The following is a 13,362-nucleotide window of genomic DNA, read 5'->3' as shown; positions in this document are numbered from 1 at the left end:
AGCCTACATTGCAAATAAGCAGACAGCGCTGCTTTTTTTTCACACACACACACACACACACACACACACACACACACACACACACACACACACACACACACACACACACACACACACACACACACACACACACACACACACACACACACACACACACACACACACACACACACACACACACACACACACACACACACACCTTGCGTTTTGAAGACTGATACATCAGATATGGATGAACACACTTTGCAGCCCAGTGTCCCAGCTTTGCAGTGTATCCACGGGTATGTCTCTTGTTTCCTCCGCCACATCTCCTCCGTCCATACCTCTGGGAAAGGTGAGCTTGAGCTAGCCAGGGGAACGTGCACGTTAGCTAGCATTATCCACGTCTTTAGGCGGCTCTTGTGATGATGTACTGTAGTACTAGTAGCAGCTTCACTTGTAGCTTCGGTGCTGCTAGACTCTTTCTTCTTGTGAATTATATTCTTTTTAGAAAGGAAGTCAAGTAAAAAAATGTTTGCCTGCCATTATAGAGCTTTTTCGTTAGCGTTCTTGAGGGAAAGAGCTGCCGCAAAATCGGCGGGCGGTAAGCTGGCCGTGGGTGTGTCACTGACACACCCCCAGCTCGCCGCGGGGTCACGAGCCTGATGACTAATCATAATTATTTAAGGAAATCGTTTTTATTTTTTATTATAATTACTGTGAAATGTATTATGTTTTTGCCATTATTACAACAAATACACACTTGCAACTGATAAGACTGGCAATGATTTTATATTTATTAGACTATTGAAAAAAAGATCATGCTCCAAATAAGTGGGGGTACGGCGTACCCCCGCGTCCAACGCCCACTACACCACTGCCTACATGTAGCAGAATGCGACTCCACCACGCAATACGGTGTTAAGGAGTCGTGGTGGAGTCACGCATTCTGGTGAGATCAGGTTGGCCTTGATTCTTCAAACTTAAAACATACACGTTTTGTTGTATTTATTTTATGGATTTTAAGCGGGAAATGAAGAACAGAGAAAACGTCAGACTGAGAGGAAGACGTCAAAGGCCTAAACTACGCATCGTATCTTTATTGTATCCGGGTTAACCAACTTTATTAACTGATCAGCGGTCCTACACTGCTGGTTATCAACTCGGTAAGTCAACTCATGCCTTTGTATTCTTAATGATAAGCCTGTTTTCAAACATGGACAAGAATACTGACAGCGTCATGTTTTACAAAAGAATATTGAACTTTAATATCAGACAAATACGTATTAACTTAACCACATAATCCAGGCTAAAATGCAGCAGCAAAGTGCATGAAGCAACATTTCTGACTGTCTGTGCGAATTGGCCTATAGGTTAAGATGTCACCTTCCCAACTAAATAGTGGATCTGTTTGTTTTTAAAAGATTTGCGCGTTTTCTGTGTTGTTTTAAACGTGTGTCACAGTGTATACCGTGTCTGCATCCAAATCTACAAGGGTAAAATAACCTTTTTATAAACGTTTTCTTCCTCTTACTCATAGAAAAGTAGGCTATAACATGACCTGTTTTAATTAGGTTGTGATTTTCTTTTTTTCATGTACTGCCCTTATCTTTTAACTTAAATAATATTAGTTTTGTTGCATTTTTAGCAGAAAATAAAGTCCACTGATTCCTCCTTGTGAAGATGAGAGCCATGCCTCAGCACATTCCAGCACCTCCAGCAGCCATATTACGTAAGAGCTACAACAGTAGTTGATAAGTCATTGAAGAAGAGAGTTGTTGAAAAGTTATGCCCACATGTCTTCATATTGTCTGTCTTTCCTCAGTTTGGGCCCAGTTTTTGATCGGCATCATGCCCATTGCTCAAATAGTGGGTAAGCAAATCAAAGCATCTTTTGAAATCTCAGACAACCAGAGCTATTGCTATCAAAACATGATGAACAATGGTCATTAAAAGACAGGGCAGGTGAAGTGATACACCTTGTGTCCCACAGGAGCAATGTACCACTCCCCAGGGCAGCTCTATATTCCCAACTATGTGTGGGCGATGGTTGCCGTTTCCCTGCTGCTGGCCGTGGTCTCCGTCCTGCCCTGCTTCGCCCGCTTCAGGAACCACGTGACCTGGAAGTGCTTAGTCTCTCCACTCTTCTTCTGCTTGTTCATCGTCAGTAAGATAAAAGACTGAATTGGTGTCTAACAGGTGTATAATCAATGTACAAACTTACACAAGCAGCTAAAGGTCCCATTATCTATATTTTAGATTCAAATGGATGCAATTTCAACTGGAAGTATTCAGCTCTTTGGCTTATTTTTCTCTAGGTAACGTCTGGATGGCATCTATCCGTAACCCTGACTACAAGGCACTATCCAGCATGGATACCTACTAGAACAACACCCTGGACCTGTTTGCCTCGTGGAACACCAAGCTGTTCTGCATCCTTTTAGTTTGCAACCTTTTCTGTCTCATGATTTTTTCTTAACTCCCCTCAAGCAATCCGATTTTATTACCATGGTTTGACTTTTCAAATAGTATTTCATTATCTGACTAAATGTTTGGATGCAAGTTTTAATCTCTTATAAATATGTTACCAAGTCACAAAAGCTTGGGTACCTCAGCAACAATAACACATCTGTAAAAATACTGAAAAGCCTTCAGTCAGTGGTCCAGATTGCTTCTATTCAAATTAAAGTACACGTAATCTGTTTGTAACTTACATATATCAATATTCCAATTACTTGTTTATAGACTATTCTGCACTATTTCTATTATATTCTATTTTATTTGACTATTATCTGTTTTATTGTGTTTTACTGTTGGAGGACATAAGAATGTAATTGACATAACTACACTGTAGCTATGTACAAAGGACAATAAAACTCTTGAACCTTGAAATACATTTCTGAGAGTTTCACTTATTTAAAAAAAAATTCACACACTGCAATAACTTCAACACGCCACTAGATGTCGGCCTAATGCTTTTACAGGAAATAATGCTCCCAACATTGAGACAAAATCTCTATTTGTGACCTCTTGTCCCCAGGTCATAGTTGTTTCTCTTGAAGGAGGCATTACTCTTTACAGGAAAACCAAGAAAGTGAGAAAAATTAATTAATTTATTGTCACATAGACAAACAAATGTATGCTTTCAAATCAGGTCCAAACAACTCAATTTATCCCATTAGGTCTCGAGTATAACATCTACTCTTTGTTTGTTTAAATCAAATAGTATATTTTTGTTGTTTTACCACACGACGTTAACATAAGTCCTGAAATAGTCTGTGAGTTATCTATTTTTTACAATGTGAAAGTATATTTGAAATATCACTTAATTGCTATATTGCAGATAGGTAATTGAGAAGAAAGAAAACACTCCTGTCTGTGAGTGATCATCAATGATTACGTTTGCTGTTGTTGCAGGGAATTACATTAAAGGTCACCTATTATGCAAAATCCACTTTGTAATGTCTGTTATACATCAACATGTGTCCCCTCTTCTTCATGTCTCTTCTACATCAACATGTGTCCCCGCCCTCTGTGGAAAGAGATTCCCTCTCTTTTTGTCCTGATCCATTTCTATAAAAACCTGTCTGAAAATGAGCTTATCAGATTTTGGCCACTTTATGATGTCATAACGATGTTTTGTCTTGTGTAACCATTAGCCAATCACCAACCCCCCCCCCCACCGTATCACCTGAATCTCCTCTCGAGCACCATTGAGTTCTTTCTAACCAAATCTCTCTCAGAGGGGCGTGGGGAGGAGCTCCTTCTTTTCATCTAAAGTAACAGACAGAGAATCAGCACTTTTGAAACAGGGCTGAAACAGAGGGGATTATGGGTAATGCTACAATGACCTGTTTGGTGTTTGGAGCCACATACTTCAGAGACATGTTTTGTATATATCTGAGAGCTATAATATATTGATGAAAAATAGTATCATAGGGGACCTTTAACAAATGAGCATACACAGTTTTTACCACCACGGGTGTAAATGTGTGGGGGCGTTTGTGTTCTTGTCAAAAAGAGGGTGTGGCAGTGAGAGTGGCATATAACATAAATTATATAATAATGTCTAAAATCATGAGCAGACTCTTGAAGAAGGCATTATTTGACTCAACAGAGGGTCTTTCTCAAAGTCAAGGAGTTATCCTTAAATGGGTTAATTTACAGGAAGCTACGTTCATCATTCAATTAAGAGTTCACGGATACATAAAGTTAGATCGGACTCAAAGATTCCTTTTCATTTGTGTTTTATATACATTTTAACCGTGGGTTATTACTTCATGTATAAAGGAAAATACTAGAAACGAGATATAAAAATCACCTGAAGCACCAAAACTACATGATTCAGCGATGTGCATCTTTTATCCCAGAAATAATATAATTTACGTATACAAAATACAAAATATAACACTGATGCACATGTACTGTTTTATAATAACTGTTCATGCATCATGTAGAAAAATTGTTTCAGGTATAACTCATCATATTTTTACACAAGCTACATGTTTTCAGAGAGATAGTCAGGGCTGTCCATCTGATTGGTTGGATGAGCTGTGATGTCAGCAGGGTTTGCTCGCGAGGTTGGCCAATGCTTTGGCGTGGATGGGTTTATAGAGGAGGGTGAAGCTGGAGGGGCTGAGGAGGCCGCTGCCCTGTGCGTCCACTTTTCCCATCAACACGTAGTTCCGGCCTGAACAGGAGGAAATCATTGTCAGAATGTGTCACAAACCAGGTTATTCTCAGCCACATCACAATATTCCTCATTTTCTACGAATTCCATTTATGATTGGGATATATTGGCTAAGTAAAAAATCCCATTGTCTGCATAGAGTGAGACTTTGTGCTCTTTAATTTATAAGCCAAAATCATCATATTCCCCTTTAAGAGATTCAATATATCAGCATTTACTTTATTTCTTAACTTCATGCACTACAAGCTATATCCATATCTAAGTTTCTAACAGTTAAGCTGATTTGTTTAACTTCATTTGAAGAATTGGTGTCATTTATACTTGAATTGATATCCTTTTTTACAACATTAATTACAGGTTATACATGGTTTAATGCACAGTCATTGATTTTGTATCCTCTGTATGACTTATAGGGCTAATGCAGAATCCTGATCAGTTGACTAGTCAAGTTTTACCATTTGATATCAACTTTGAATACCTGACGGTTGAAGGTCACATTATAGTCTGTAAAAATGTTGCTTGAGTGTGTGTTATATACACAAACAGACAGCATAGAAAGTACTATATGTAAATCTACTATACCTTTGAGGAGTCCGGGGCATCTCTTGCAGGTGGAGGTCAGTGTGACCGACATGAGGGGCCCTGATTTGGCGATGTTCAGGCGTCCTGCCTTATAGGCCTTGATTATGGACACCTCCACTGTCGATGAGCCCCTGGGACCAGCGGTCAACGAAGTGATCTTACCCGTAATCACTAAAATAAGGCGAAATAAGAGAACAATCCAAAAGAGAAAAGGCGTTTGTGTGAGACTTGCTTTACAAAAGGCACACCCAAAACAATTATATTAGAATAAGTTATGCTTGTGTTGTTGGGGATGTGAAGAATAAGGGGGCAGTTTATGTGGCTTACCAAAGTCATGAGGGCAGAAGCTGGATTGGAGAGTTCCTGTCCTCTTACAGGCTTGTGTACACAGTGGGTTCAGTGGTAAAGCTAAAGAAAACACACAAGTCAACAAACACAAGATACGCACATTCATTTGCTTCTCATTACAGGTGTGCATATATAGACTACATATATAAAAGCAGAGTGCAGATTGATATCTTAAACAATTACTTTCACTTACGTTTCTTGCTCACAGCAGGCTTCTTTGTTACTGTCTTGATAACTCGAGGTTTGGGCTTAGCTTTAGGCTTAATCTTGGGTTTGGCTGTTGGTTTAACTCCACCCTTAGGGGTTGGCTTTAATGGTTTTACTCTAGGTTTTAAGGTGGGTTTGGTCTTCAGTGTAGGCTTTCGTATGGGTTTAACCTTGATGCTTGGTTTGAGCGTTGGCTTAATAATCTTAGGCTTGGTTGTTGGTTTGGTTCCAGGTTTAGGTGCAGGCTTTTTCACAGGTGCTTTAGGTGTGGGTCTAGCTGGTTTGGGTTTAGCCTTGGGCTTGACTGCAGGCTTGATGGTAGGTTTACGTGGTTTCAGCAGTTTCTTTACCAGTGGTCTTTTGCCTGGTTTTTGGGTGGGTTTAGTCCTGAGAGTGGGTCTAGGTTTAGGGGTTGGTTTGGTGGGTTTGCTTGGCGCCAAGACTGTTCGTTGTGGTGTTGATGTGGTCTGAGGACGATGGATGAAGTCTCCCCCTGCGGTTGGTGTCCTCGACCCGCGGGGCACACTGGAGTAGTGGGCCATGAAGCCATCTGAGGTCACACTGAGGTCAGAGACAAACTGGACCAGGAGCTCATTCCCCTTTGTCACTATTGTTCTGTATAAAGGATGAGGAAATAGAGACAGAAAACATGTAGGGAATGACATGAGGAGGAATAGTAAAGGGGAAAGGCGAGAAAATGAAGAAAGAATATTGGGTTCACTTTTAGAAAAAGCAACTTTAAGCATGTTTTTTGCCCCTTTAAACATCCAGTATTCTCACCCTGGAGGCCTGTCTCCGCAGAACTTCCCAATTCGCCGCGTGTTATCCTTCTCTCCCCCGTTAAACAATGCCACATAGTCGTAGCGACAGTACGTGTCAGGCTCCAAGTCCAGCTTCACAAACTTCACCTCGATCACCTGGGGAAGAGATGGGAATAAACACAAAACATGCCAACACAAACTATGAAATATATGACGGGGAATGGTTGATGTGACCTGGTTTATTTTCATGAATCCAGCACAGTGCAGACATACAGTAAGTAGTGGTGCAGGAGGAGAAGGGGCTGAATTCTGAAATACAGAAAGGGCATTTACTCTCTCCCTCGCTCTCACTTCTTTCCCTCTTTCCTTGCGTTCAATCTCTTGGCACACATGAACACACCTTCAGGCACTCAATGAAGTCTTTCATTTGAAATCCGTCATAAGACCGCTGTCACAGACCCCAACACACTCAGGGACCTGAGGTTGAACATTTCCTTTTGATGGGCCCCTTTACTACTATTTGTATTTCTCCTTCCCTCCTTCATAACACACCTAGGATGAAAATCACCTTACAAGACTTGTTCTTTTCCCTTTTGCAACAAGCTGCACGGCACTTTCGATGACCAGATTCAAACCTTCTGTACCCTAACAGCATTCAACATTTGAGATGGCATATTGTGCTGTTAAGTCAGTTTTCCACTTTGAAGATGGAAGCTAGGAGACTAGACAAAATTAGCTAGCTAGCCTAAAAAAATGTGTGTTTTAAGACATTTGCGCCTTTCCAGCAATTAGCATTTGTTAGCTCGTTAGCTTGGCTGGCGTAAGGTCCGTTGATGGTTAGGGAACAATTACGCATACATGCATTAAAACCCTCCCCACATTTAGGCTACTTCCATTTTTGTTTTGCTTACATTACTTGGTTCTACTGAGATGTGCCAGGAACAGCTGATGCCTGCTGGGTAATTAGAGTTGGGCCAGTTGGGCGTCTTGACAGAGCCCTGCGATTTCGTCAGACGTCCTCCACAGAACTGGTGTTCTTTGGGAATAAAGAAGAGGAAACGCTGATACACCACACTTTGACCTTTATCAAAAAGGGAATGAGGGTTTGTTTTTCACTGTGGTTCTGCATTTGGGGTAAAACAAACATATATACCTAAACTATGTGCAAAATGTTTTTATCTTAATGATGTAATTTTTACAGATTTTTGTGATTTGTTTATCCGAGAGCAGATTGTGTGGTGTTACGCGTCAACACCTTCCATATGTGGCTTCCCCGCGCTGAAGTAAGCAATAAAGCCTCTTCCTCCAGTCGATTCGTCGGACACCATATCCAACATCATGGTGTTGGAGGTGGAGATGACTGCGCCGGGCCTGAACGTCCCACAGAAACGACCCAGCTTTTGCACCAATCGGGTGTGACCATTGTAGACGTCCAGGTAGTCGTAGCGACAGGTGGGGTCGGCCTCCAAGTCGAAGAGACGGAAAGACAGCATGACGACATGACCCTCTGGGACCTGTAGGGAGCAACAGGAAACACTTTGAGGAAAGACCGCTAAGCTTTAGCCGCCGTCGTGATCACAATTTTTGTAAAGATAGGTTTTAGATTTAATAAACTCTTTTTCTTTTTGCAAGTTGCCAAATATACCAGTTATGTCAGACTGATTTTGAGGGAAATATGTAAAACGTAATGCACAAAACAAGATTAAAAAAATAATAATTGTGTTGCTATAAAATGCTTGGAGTCATGATTTGAAATAGCTTGCTTATATATATTTCCACAAATTAATATTGAGTGTTAAATTAATTTGAAATCCAATGTTTGACTTAACCTGTTGATTTATCTAGGTAACCAAATACAAACATTTTAAATTAAATTATTATCTGTGAAAAGGGCTAAAAGTGGATAGTTTGTTGTGGTCCTGCAGGTGTTGTTTCAGGTCATCAGTTTAATTAGTGAAAGTGACAACTGTTATGGAAATCTGAGACCCAGTCAATACGGTGGAGATACACAGGTCAGAATGATCAACAATAAATGGTGAAACAAACAGAGTTGTCTTTCTGGTTATTTATTCGAATATATTCAAAGACACAGGTCTCACAGAGTATAGGATAGTCTGCAGGAGTGTGCGCAATAGTAATAACATAGCAAAGCTTATGTACAGGAAAGGGCGGGAAGCTCAGAATATCTGTCTTCACACGGTCTCATATTGTTATTAGACACCTGTCCTTGAGCGGTAGATAGTATAACGGTTCTCAGAATAGGGAAGTTCTTGTGAGACTTTGTGTGAAGAGGATTTGATAAGACATATCAAATTAATACTTTCTTTGTTAATAGGTACTACCAGAACTTTGTATCAGTCCAGCTTCCCCTACATTTACCTTGGCAGATGGTATGTTATGTTGTATGTCATCCTTATTGTTGTTCTGTTGTTTTTATGTTACATGTGTAACTAATGTCCTGCAGGTCACCCTTGAAAAAGAGATCTTTTGATCTCAAGGGGCTTCACCTGGTTAAATAATGGCTACAAACAATGTTCCAACTAAGATAAGGCAGGGGTGTCAAACTCAAGGCCCGGGGCCAAATCCGGCCCGTGACTTCATTTTCTGTGGCCCCACAAGAGCTTGCAAAGAATATAATATGTTTATTATATGGTTACATGCCGCTTTACAGAAGCACGTTGCCCATAAACTACATGTCCCACAATGCATCTCAAATTTCACTTTTTTTCTTGAAAATATTCTTTTTTTCTCAGAATCTGCCTTTTTTTCAAAATGTTACTCTTTTTCAAAATTTCATTTTTTTTCAGAATTTGGCTTTTCTTTTTAAATCATATTGTGACATTCTCACTGAAGAGACTTGCAATTATTTGCCCTAGACTTCTGCTTTCAGACGTAGTTAATTATGAAGTTATTACCCTATCCGATAATAATCCGATGCAGAGGCAATAATGTAATATAATACATTATTTTATATATATTAAAAATGTATACAGTATATGTATTTTTATATAGTCTTATATATAAAACTGGCCCTTTGAGTGCAACCATGATGCTAATGTGGCCCGAGATGAAATTTAGTTTGACAGAGTTTGGCAGTTTGCTGTTGGCCTTGCCCTTTGTGTGTTTGTTTGTTAAGCTTATTCTTCTAACTATAAAGCTGGGAAAGGGATTTAAATCAAATAGAACTAAACATACATTTAATATTTAGTCGCTGTCCACATCCTGTATGTTCATTTAGAACAAATGGAATAATCCAAAACTGAAACTGAGTGCAGCCTAGAAGAAGTGTCACTAGCCATTTATCGCTGGAGGCATGAATGAGAAAAAAGGCCCCTTATGCCACACTGTAATGTCCAAAAGACAAAAATAAACATTTCATATTTTACAAGTGAAACATTGAGTTTATAAGCCAAACTATTTGTCTATGGTTAGTTCAATAATCTTTTCTTGCTACAGTCTTGCTTGCTATGACCAGCAGCTAATGGTGGCTAATGTTAGCAAACATTTGACATAGTTGCTGTGTTACTTAGCTGCTGCTTGTGTAGTAAGATAGTAACATTAATGAGTTATTTTGCTGACTTTATGAATGTACGACAAACCTCATGCACTAGTAAGATGATGAGTATTATTCATTCACCGTGGCATTTCCAAGAAAGCTAGCCACGGTGAACAAATTACACAATTTTAGCCATCCAAGACTTTCTTCCCATGATAAGTACTTTGTTTTAAAACTATTTGTTGTTGTTGTTAGAATTCAGTTCTATTTTTGAACTATTTTGTTTGTGTGTCTTCATCTGAACTGGGGGATACCAACGATTTGTCGGGTGTTTTGCTTCATCTTGCATATTCTATTAATATTTATACAGTACTTTTGTTCATCATCTTTTGTACGTACTACCAACAACACATTACATCAATACATAATCTGACACAAACTGGTCATATGATGATATTGGCCGAACTGTTGTGAGTGTTTTGGTTAATGTACTGGTGTAGTGATTTGAAATGACTCACAGTAATGTACCAGGTGCATTTGCTGTTGGGTTTGTATGCACTGGGGAATCCTTCACTGGCCACGATGCCAGAGTCTGTGACCAGGTGGCCTCCGCAGTGGAAGACGGGCCTAAAAAGTATCACACAACCACCATCAACTGCATTTAACTTGACACGCTGCATTGAAAGAAAAAAACGGCTTTACTGAGTATTGATGTAGAAAACACACACGCACACACAGACACACACACACACACACACACACACACACACACACACACACACACACACACACACACACACACACACACACACACACACACACACACACACACACACACACACACACACACACACACACACACACACACACACACACACACACACACACACACACACACACTTTTACATACACGCTGAAAACCACAGGGGCACAGTCCGCCTCTGTTCCCAGAGTCTGGGGAGGTTCCAAATGAAGTCTCCTAGTTTGTGTTTTCTTCTTAAAACCAAGCCAGGAAGACTGTCAATATATAGTATATGTGCTGTGAGATTTCTCTACACACTTGCTGTACCACAAGAAAGTTGCCCACTCACGGGGAGTAGCTCACACACACTTTGATAAACACAGATGAAAGAGGGGAAGGCCTCAACCTATAATTTGGCAGCAGGCTCGTTAATCTAGATGTTTGCTTTTCTGGCTTCTTGTCAGTTTTTCTCTGCTGCGTTTTAACATCAAACTCAACTCTGTAGCTCAATTTTGGTTGTACTGTGCTTTTGTCTTGGCAGCAAAATGAATCATCTTTGACATTGCGGGAACAATCAATATAATTTGTAGTCCATCTTCGGTTCTGTCTTGTTTGTCAGGCATAAGTTGTTTGTCTACTTTGTTTGTCTAAAGCCAAATTTGGCCAGAAAAAAAAAACAGTAGCCGTGGAGTCCCTCCCTTCTGGACCATCTGGAGCTGAACAACCCACAGGCATTTGTTTATCTCATGTTCAATTTACACGCCGTGTGTGGAAGAAGCCATAGCAGTGCAAACACGAGGTTCAACAAGCATCTCTAAAAAAATATTCAGTCAGAATATGTTTCCAGGTTTGACAAAAACATGATGACAAACTACCGGTTTAATTACTACATCAATTAAGCATGCGTGTTTATGTGACGCCAGCCACATCTTCCAAACACTGCAACCTTACATTACTACTGTGCTTTCTGTAATCATAATACTGCTACCAGGAGAGGAAAAAAGACACAGTAGTTAATCTAGACATATGTGGGCTTGAAAATGGCATGCCACATGTGCAGGATGAGGGCAAGGGAACCAATGCACACGAAGGACATTGATAGCCGTAGAGTTGACACACATACCTTGAGACATTAAGTGTAAAATCTCTCAGCGTACCTGGTGAAGTTGTCCTGACTTTGAGCCTCAGTCCATCCCAGTGTCAGAATGACAAGAAGGCACACAATCCACACCCTGTCCTCCATCCTGCTGTCCTCAGAGGTTAGGGAAAGCAAGAGAGGAGAAAAAGAGGAAGGAGGCAAAATCAGAGTAGGGGCGTGGAGAGAAGCAAGGTTGAAAAGGAGGAGGGAGGAGAGGAGCGATGGGTGAGGAGGAGGAGGTGTGTTATGGAAGGAAGGAGAAGAAAGGAAAGGGGGAATACATGTGTTTTTGGAAAGGACAGAAGGCTGTTTGATACAGGTTAACAAGGACAACATTAATTACACTAACCCATGGCCAAAAGCAACGTATACTATGTACAGTTCAGAGTACAGTGGGCTTGTTATGCTCCAGCTCTGTGTTGTTGTTTAACTGGGAAGTGGAATATATGGGGAGTACTGTATGTTTCTGCAGGTGTGTGCTGATGGACAGAGTACCACTGTTTAGTGTGTGTGTGTTTAAGTATTCACTGCAGCTATTAACAAGCATCTGCATGTCAGTCTGTCAGTCTGTCAGTTAGTTGGTTGGTTGGCTGGCTGGCTGGCTGGCTGGTTAGTTGGTTGTTTGGTTGTTTGGATGGTTGGTTGGTCCACCACTTGGGTCCATACAGATATATCACAAAAACCACTGGATGGTTTGTGCTCAGATATTCATGGTCCCCAGAGGATGAATCTTAATGAGATTGTGGGTCCCCTGACCTTGCCTCTAGCGTCAGAATGTCCTCTTATCCAATGAAATATACTGTATATCTACTCAAATAGGCCTATGGATTGGCAAGATCTTGAACATTCATGGTCCTGAGATTAATCCTACAGTGTTAAAACACAACGCATTACAAGACGTTTCTGATGTAGACTGTGTGTAAGAAGTGGACATAGTCACAGTGATGTCACTTATTTGTTTTGTACAATGATGGCACCCGCCATATTGGTTTTTCACCATCGCCATCTTGTTTTTTGCAAACATAAACAACAAAAGAGGGTACAGCTTATAATGGAGCGCTAATGGTTCTAATTGTGTTTTTTTTTGTAAGAACATTTTGAATGGACTAAAACTGAATCCCACCATGAAAGGGTTAAAGTTGTAAGAAAAAGCCGTAAATAACTCTAACCCAAACCACAGATTGTAACAAATTGTCAATCACAAATTTTAGAAAATGATGTGAAGTTACATTTTTGTTGCTTCCTGTTTGAATACAGCTAGACTTTGCAGTTCCTCAAGTGCCACCACAATGAGGTTGGCATTTCTAATTTTGCCATGACATTTGTTACATTCATGCCCCCCCCCCTTATAAAATGTCAGGAGATCAATACAAGTTTACTTACGTATCACATCCTGTCAGTGGCCGACTGTCTTGTGTG

General features: G+C 40.3%; 1 protein-coding gene across 1 annotated transcript; it reads right to left on the bottom strand.

Moving 5' to 3' along the window:
* Nucleotides 1-4,538: 4,538 nt before the first annotated feature.
* On the bottom strand, nucleotides 4,539-12,048 carry pcolceb (procollagen C-endopeptidase enhancer b). Its single transcript, XM_034106553.1, has 9 exons — nucleotides 11,963-12,048; nucleotides 10,582-10,690; nucleotides 7,823-8,081; nucleotides 7,479-7,603; nucleotides 6,587-6,723; nucleotides 5,793-6,421; nucleotides 5,579-5,659; nucleotides 5,252-5,422; nucleotides 4,539-4,669 (listed from the first exon to the last, which is right to left on the bottom strand). The coding sequence occupies exons 1-9, from the start codon at nucleotides 12,046-12,048 to the stop codon at nucleotides 4,539-4,541; spliced, it is 1,728 nt and encodes a 575-aa protein (XP_033962444.1).
* Between the last annotated feature and the right edge of the window lie 1,314 nt (nucleotides 12,049-13,362).

This window comes from Pseudochaenichthys georgianus, chromosome 18, assembly GCF_902827115.2.
Source record: "Pseudochaenichthys georgianus chromosome 18, fPseGeo1.2, whole genome shotgun sequence".
In the NCBI taxonomy this organism is placed as follows: domain Eukaryota; kingdom Metazoa; phylum Chordata; class Actinopteri; order Perciformes; family Channichthyidae; genus Pseudochaenichthys; species Pseudochaenichthys georgianus.
Note: the sequence above shows the minus strand (reverse complement) of the source record. Positions and strands in the feature narration are given on the sequence as shown.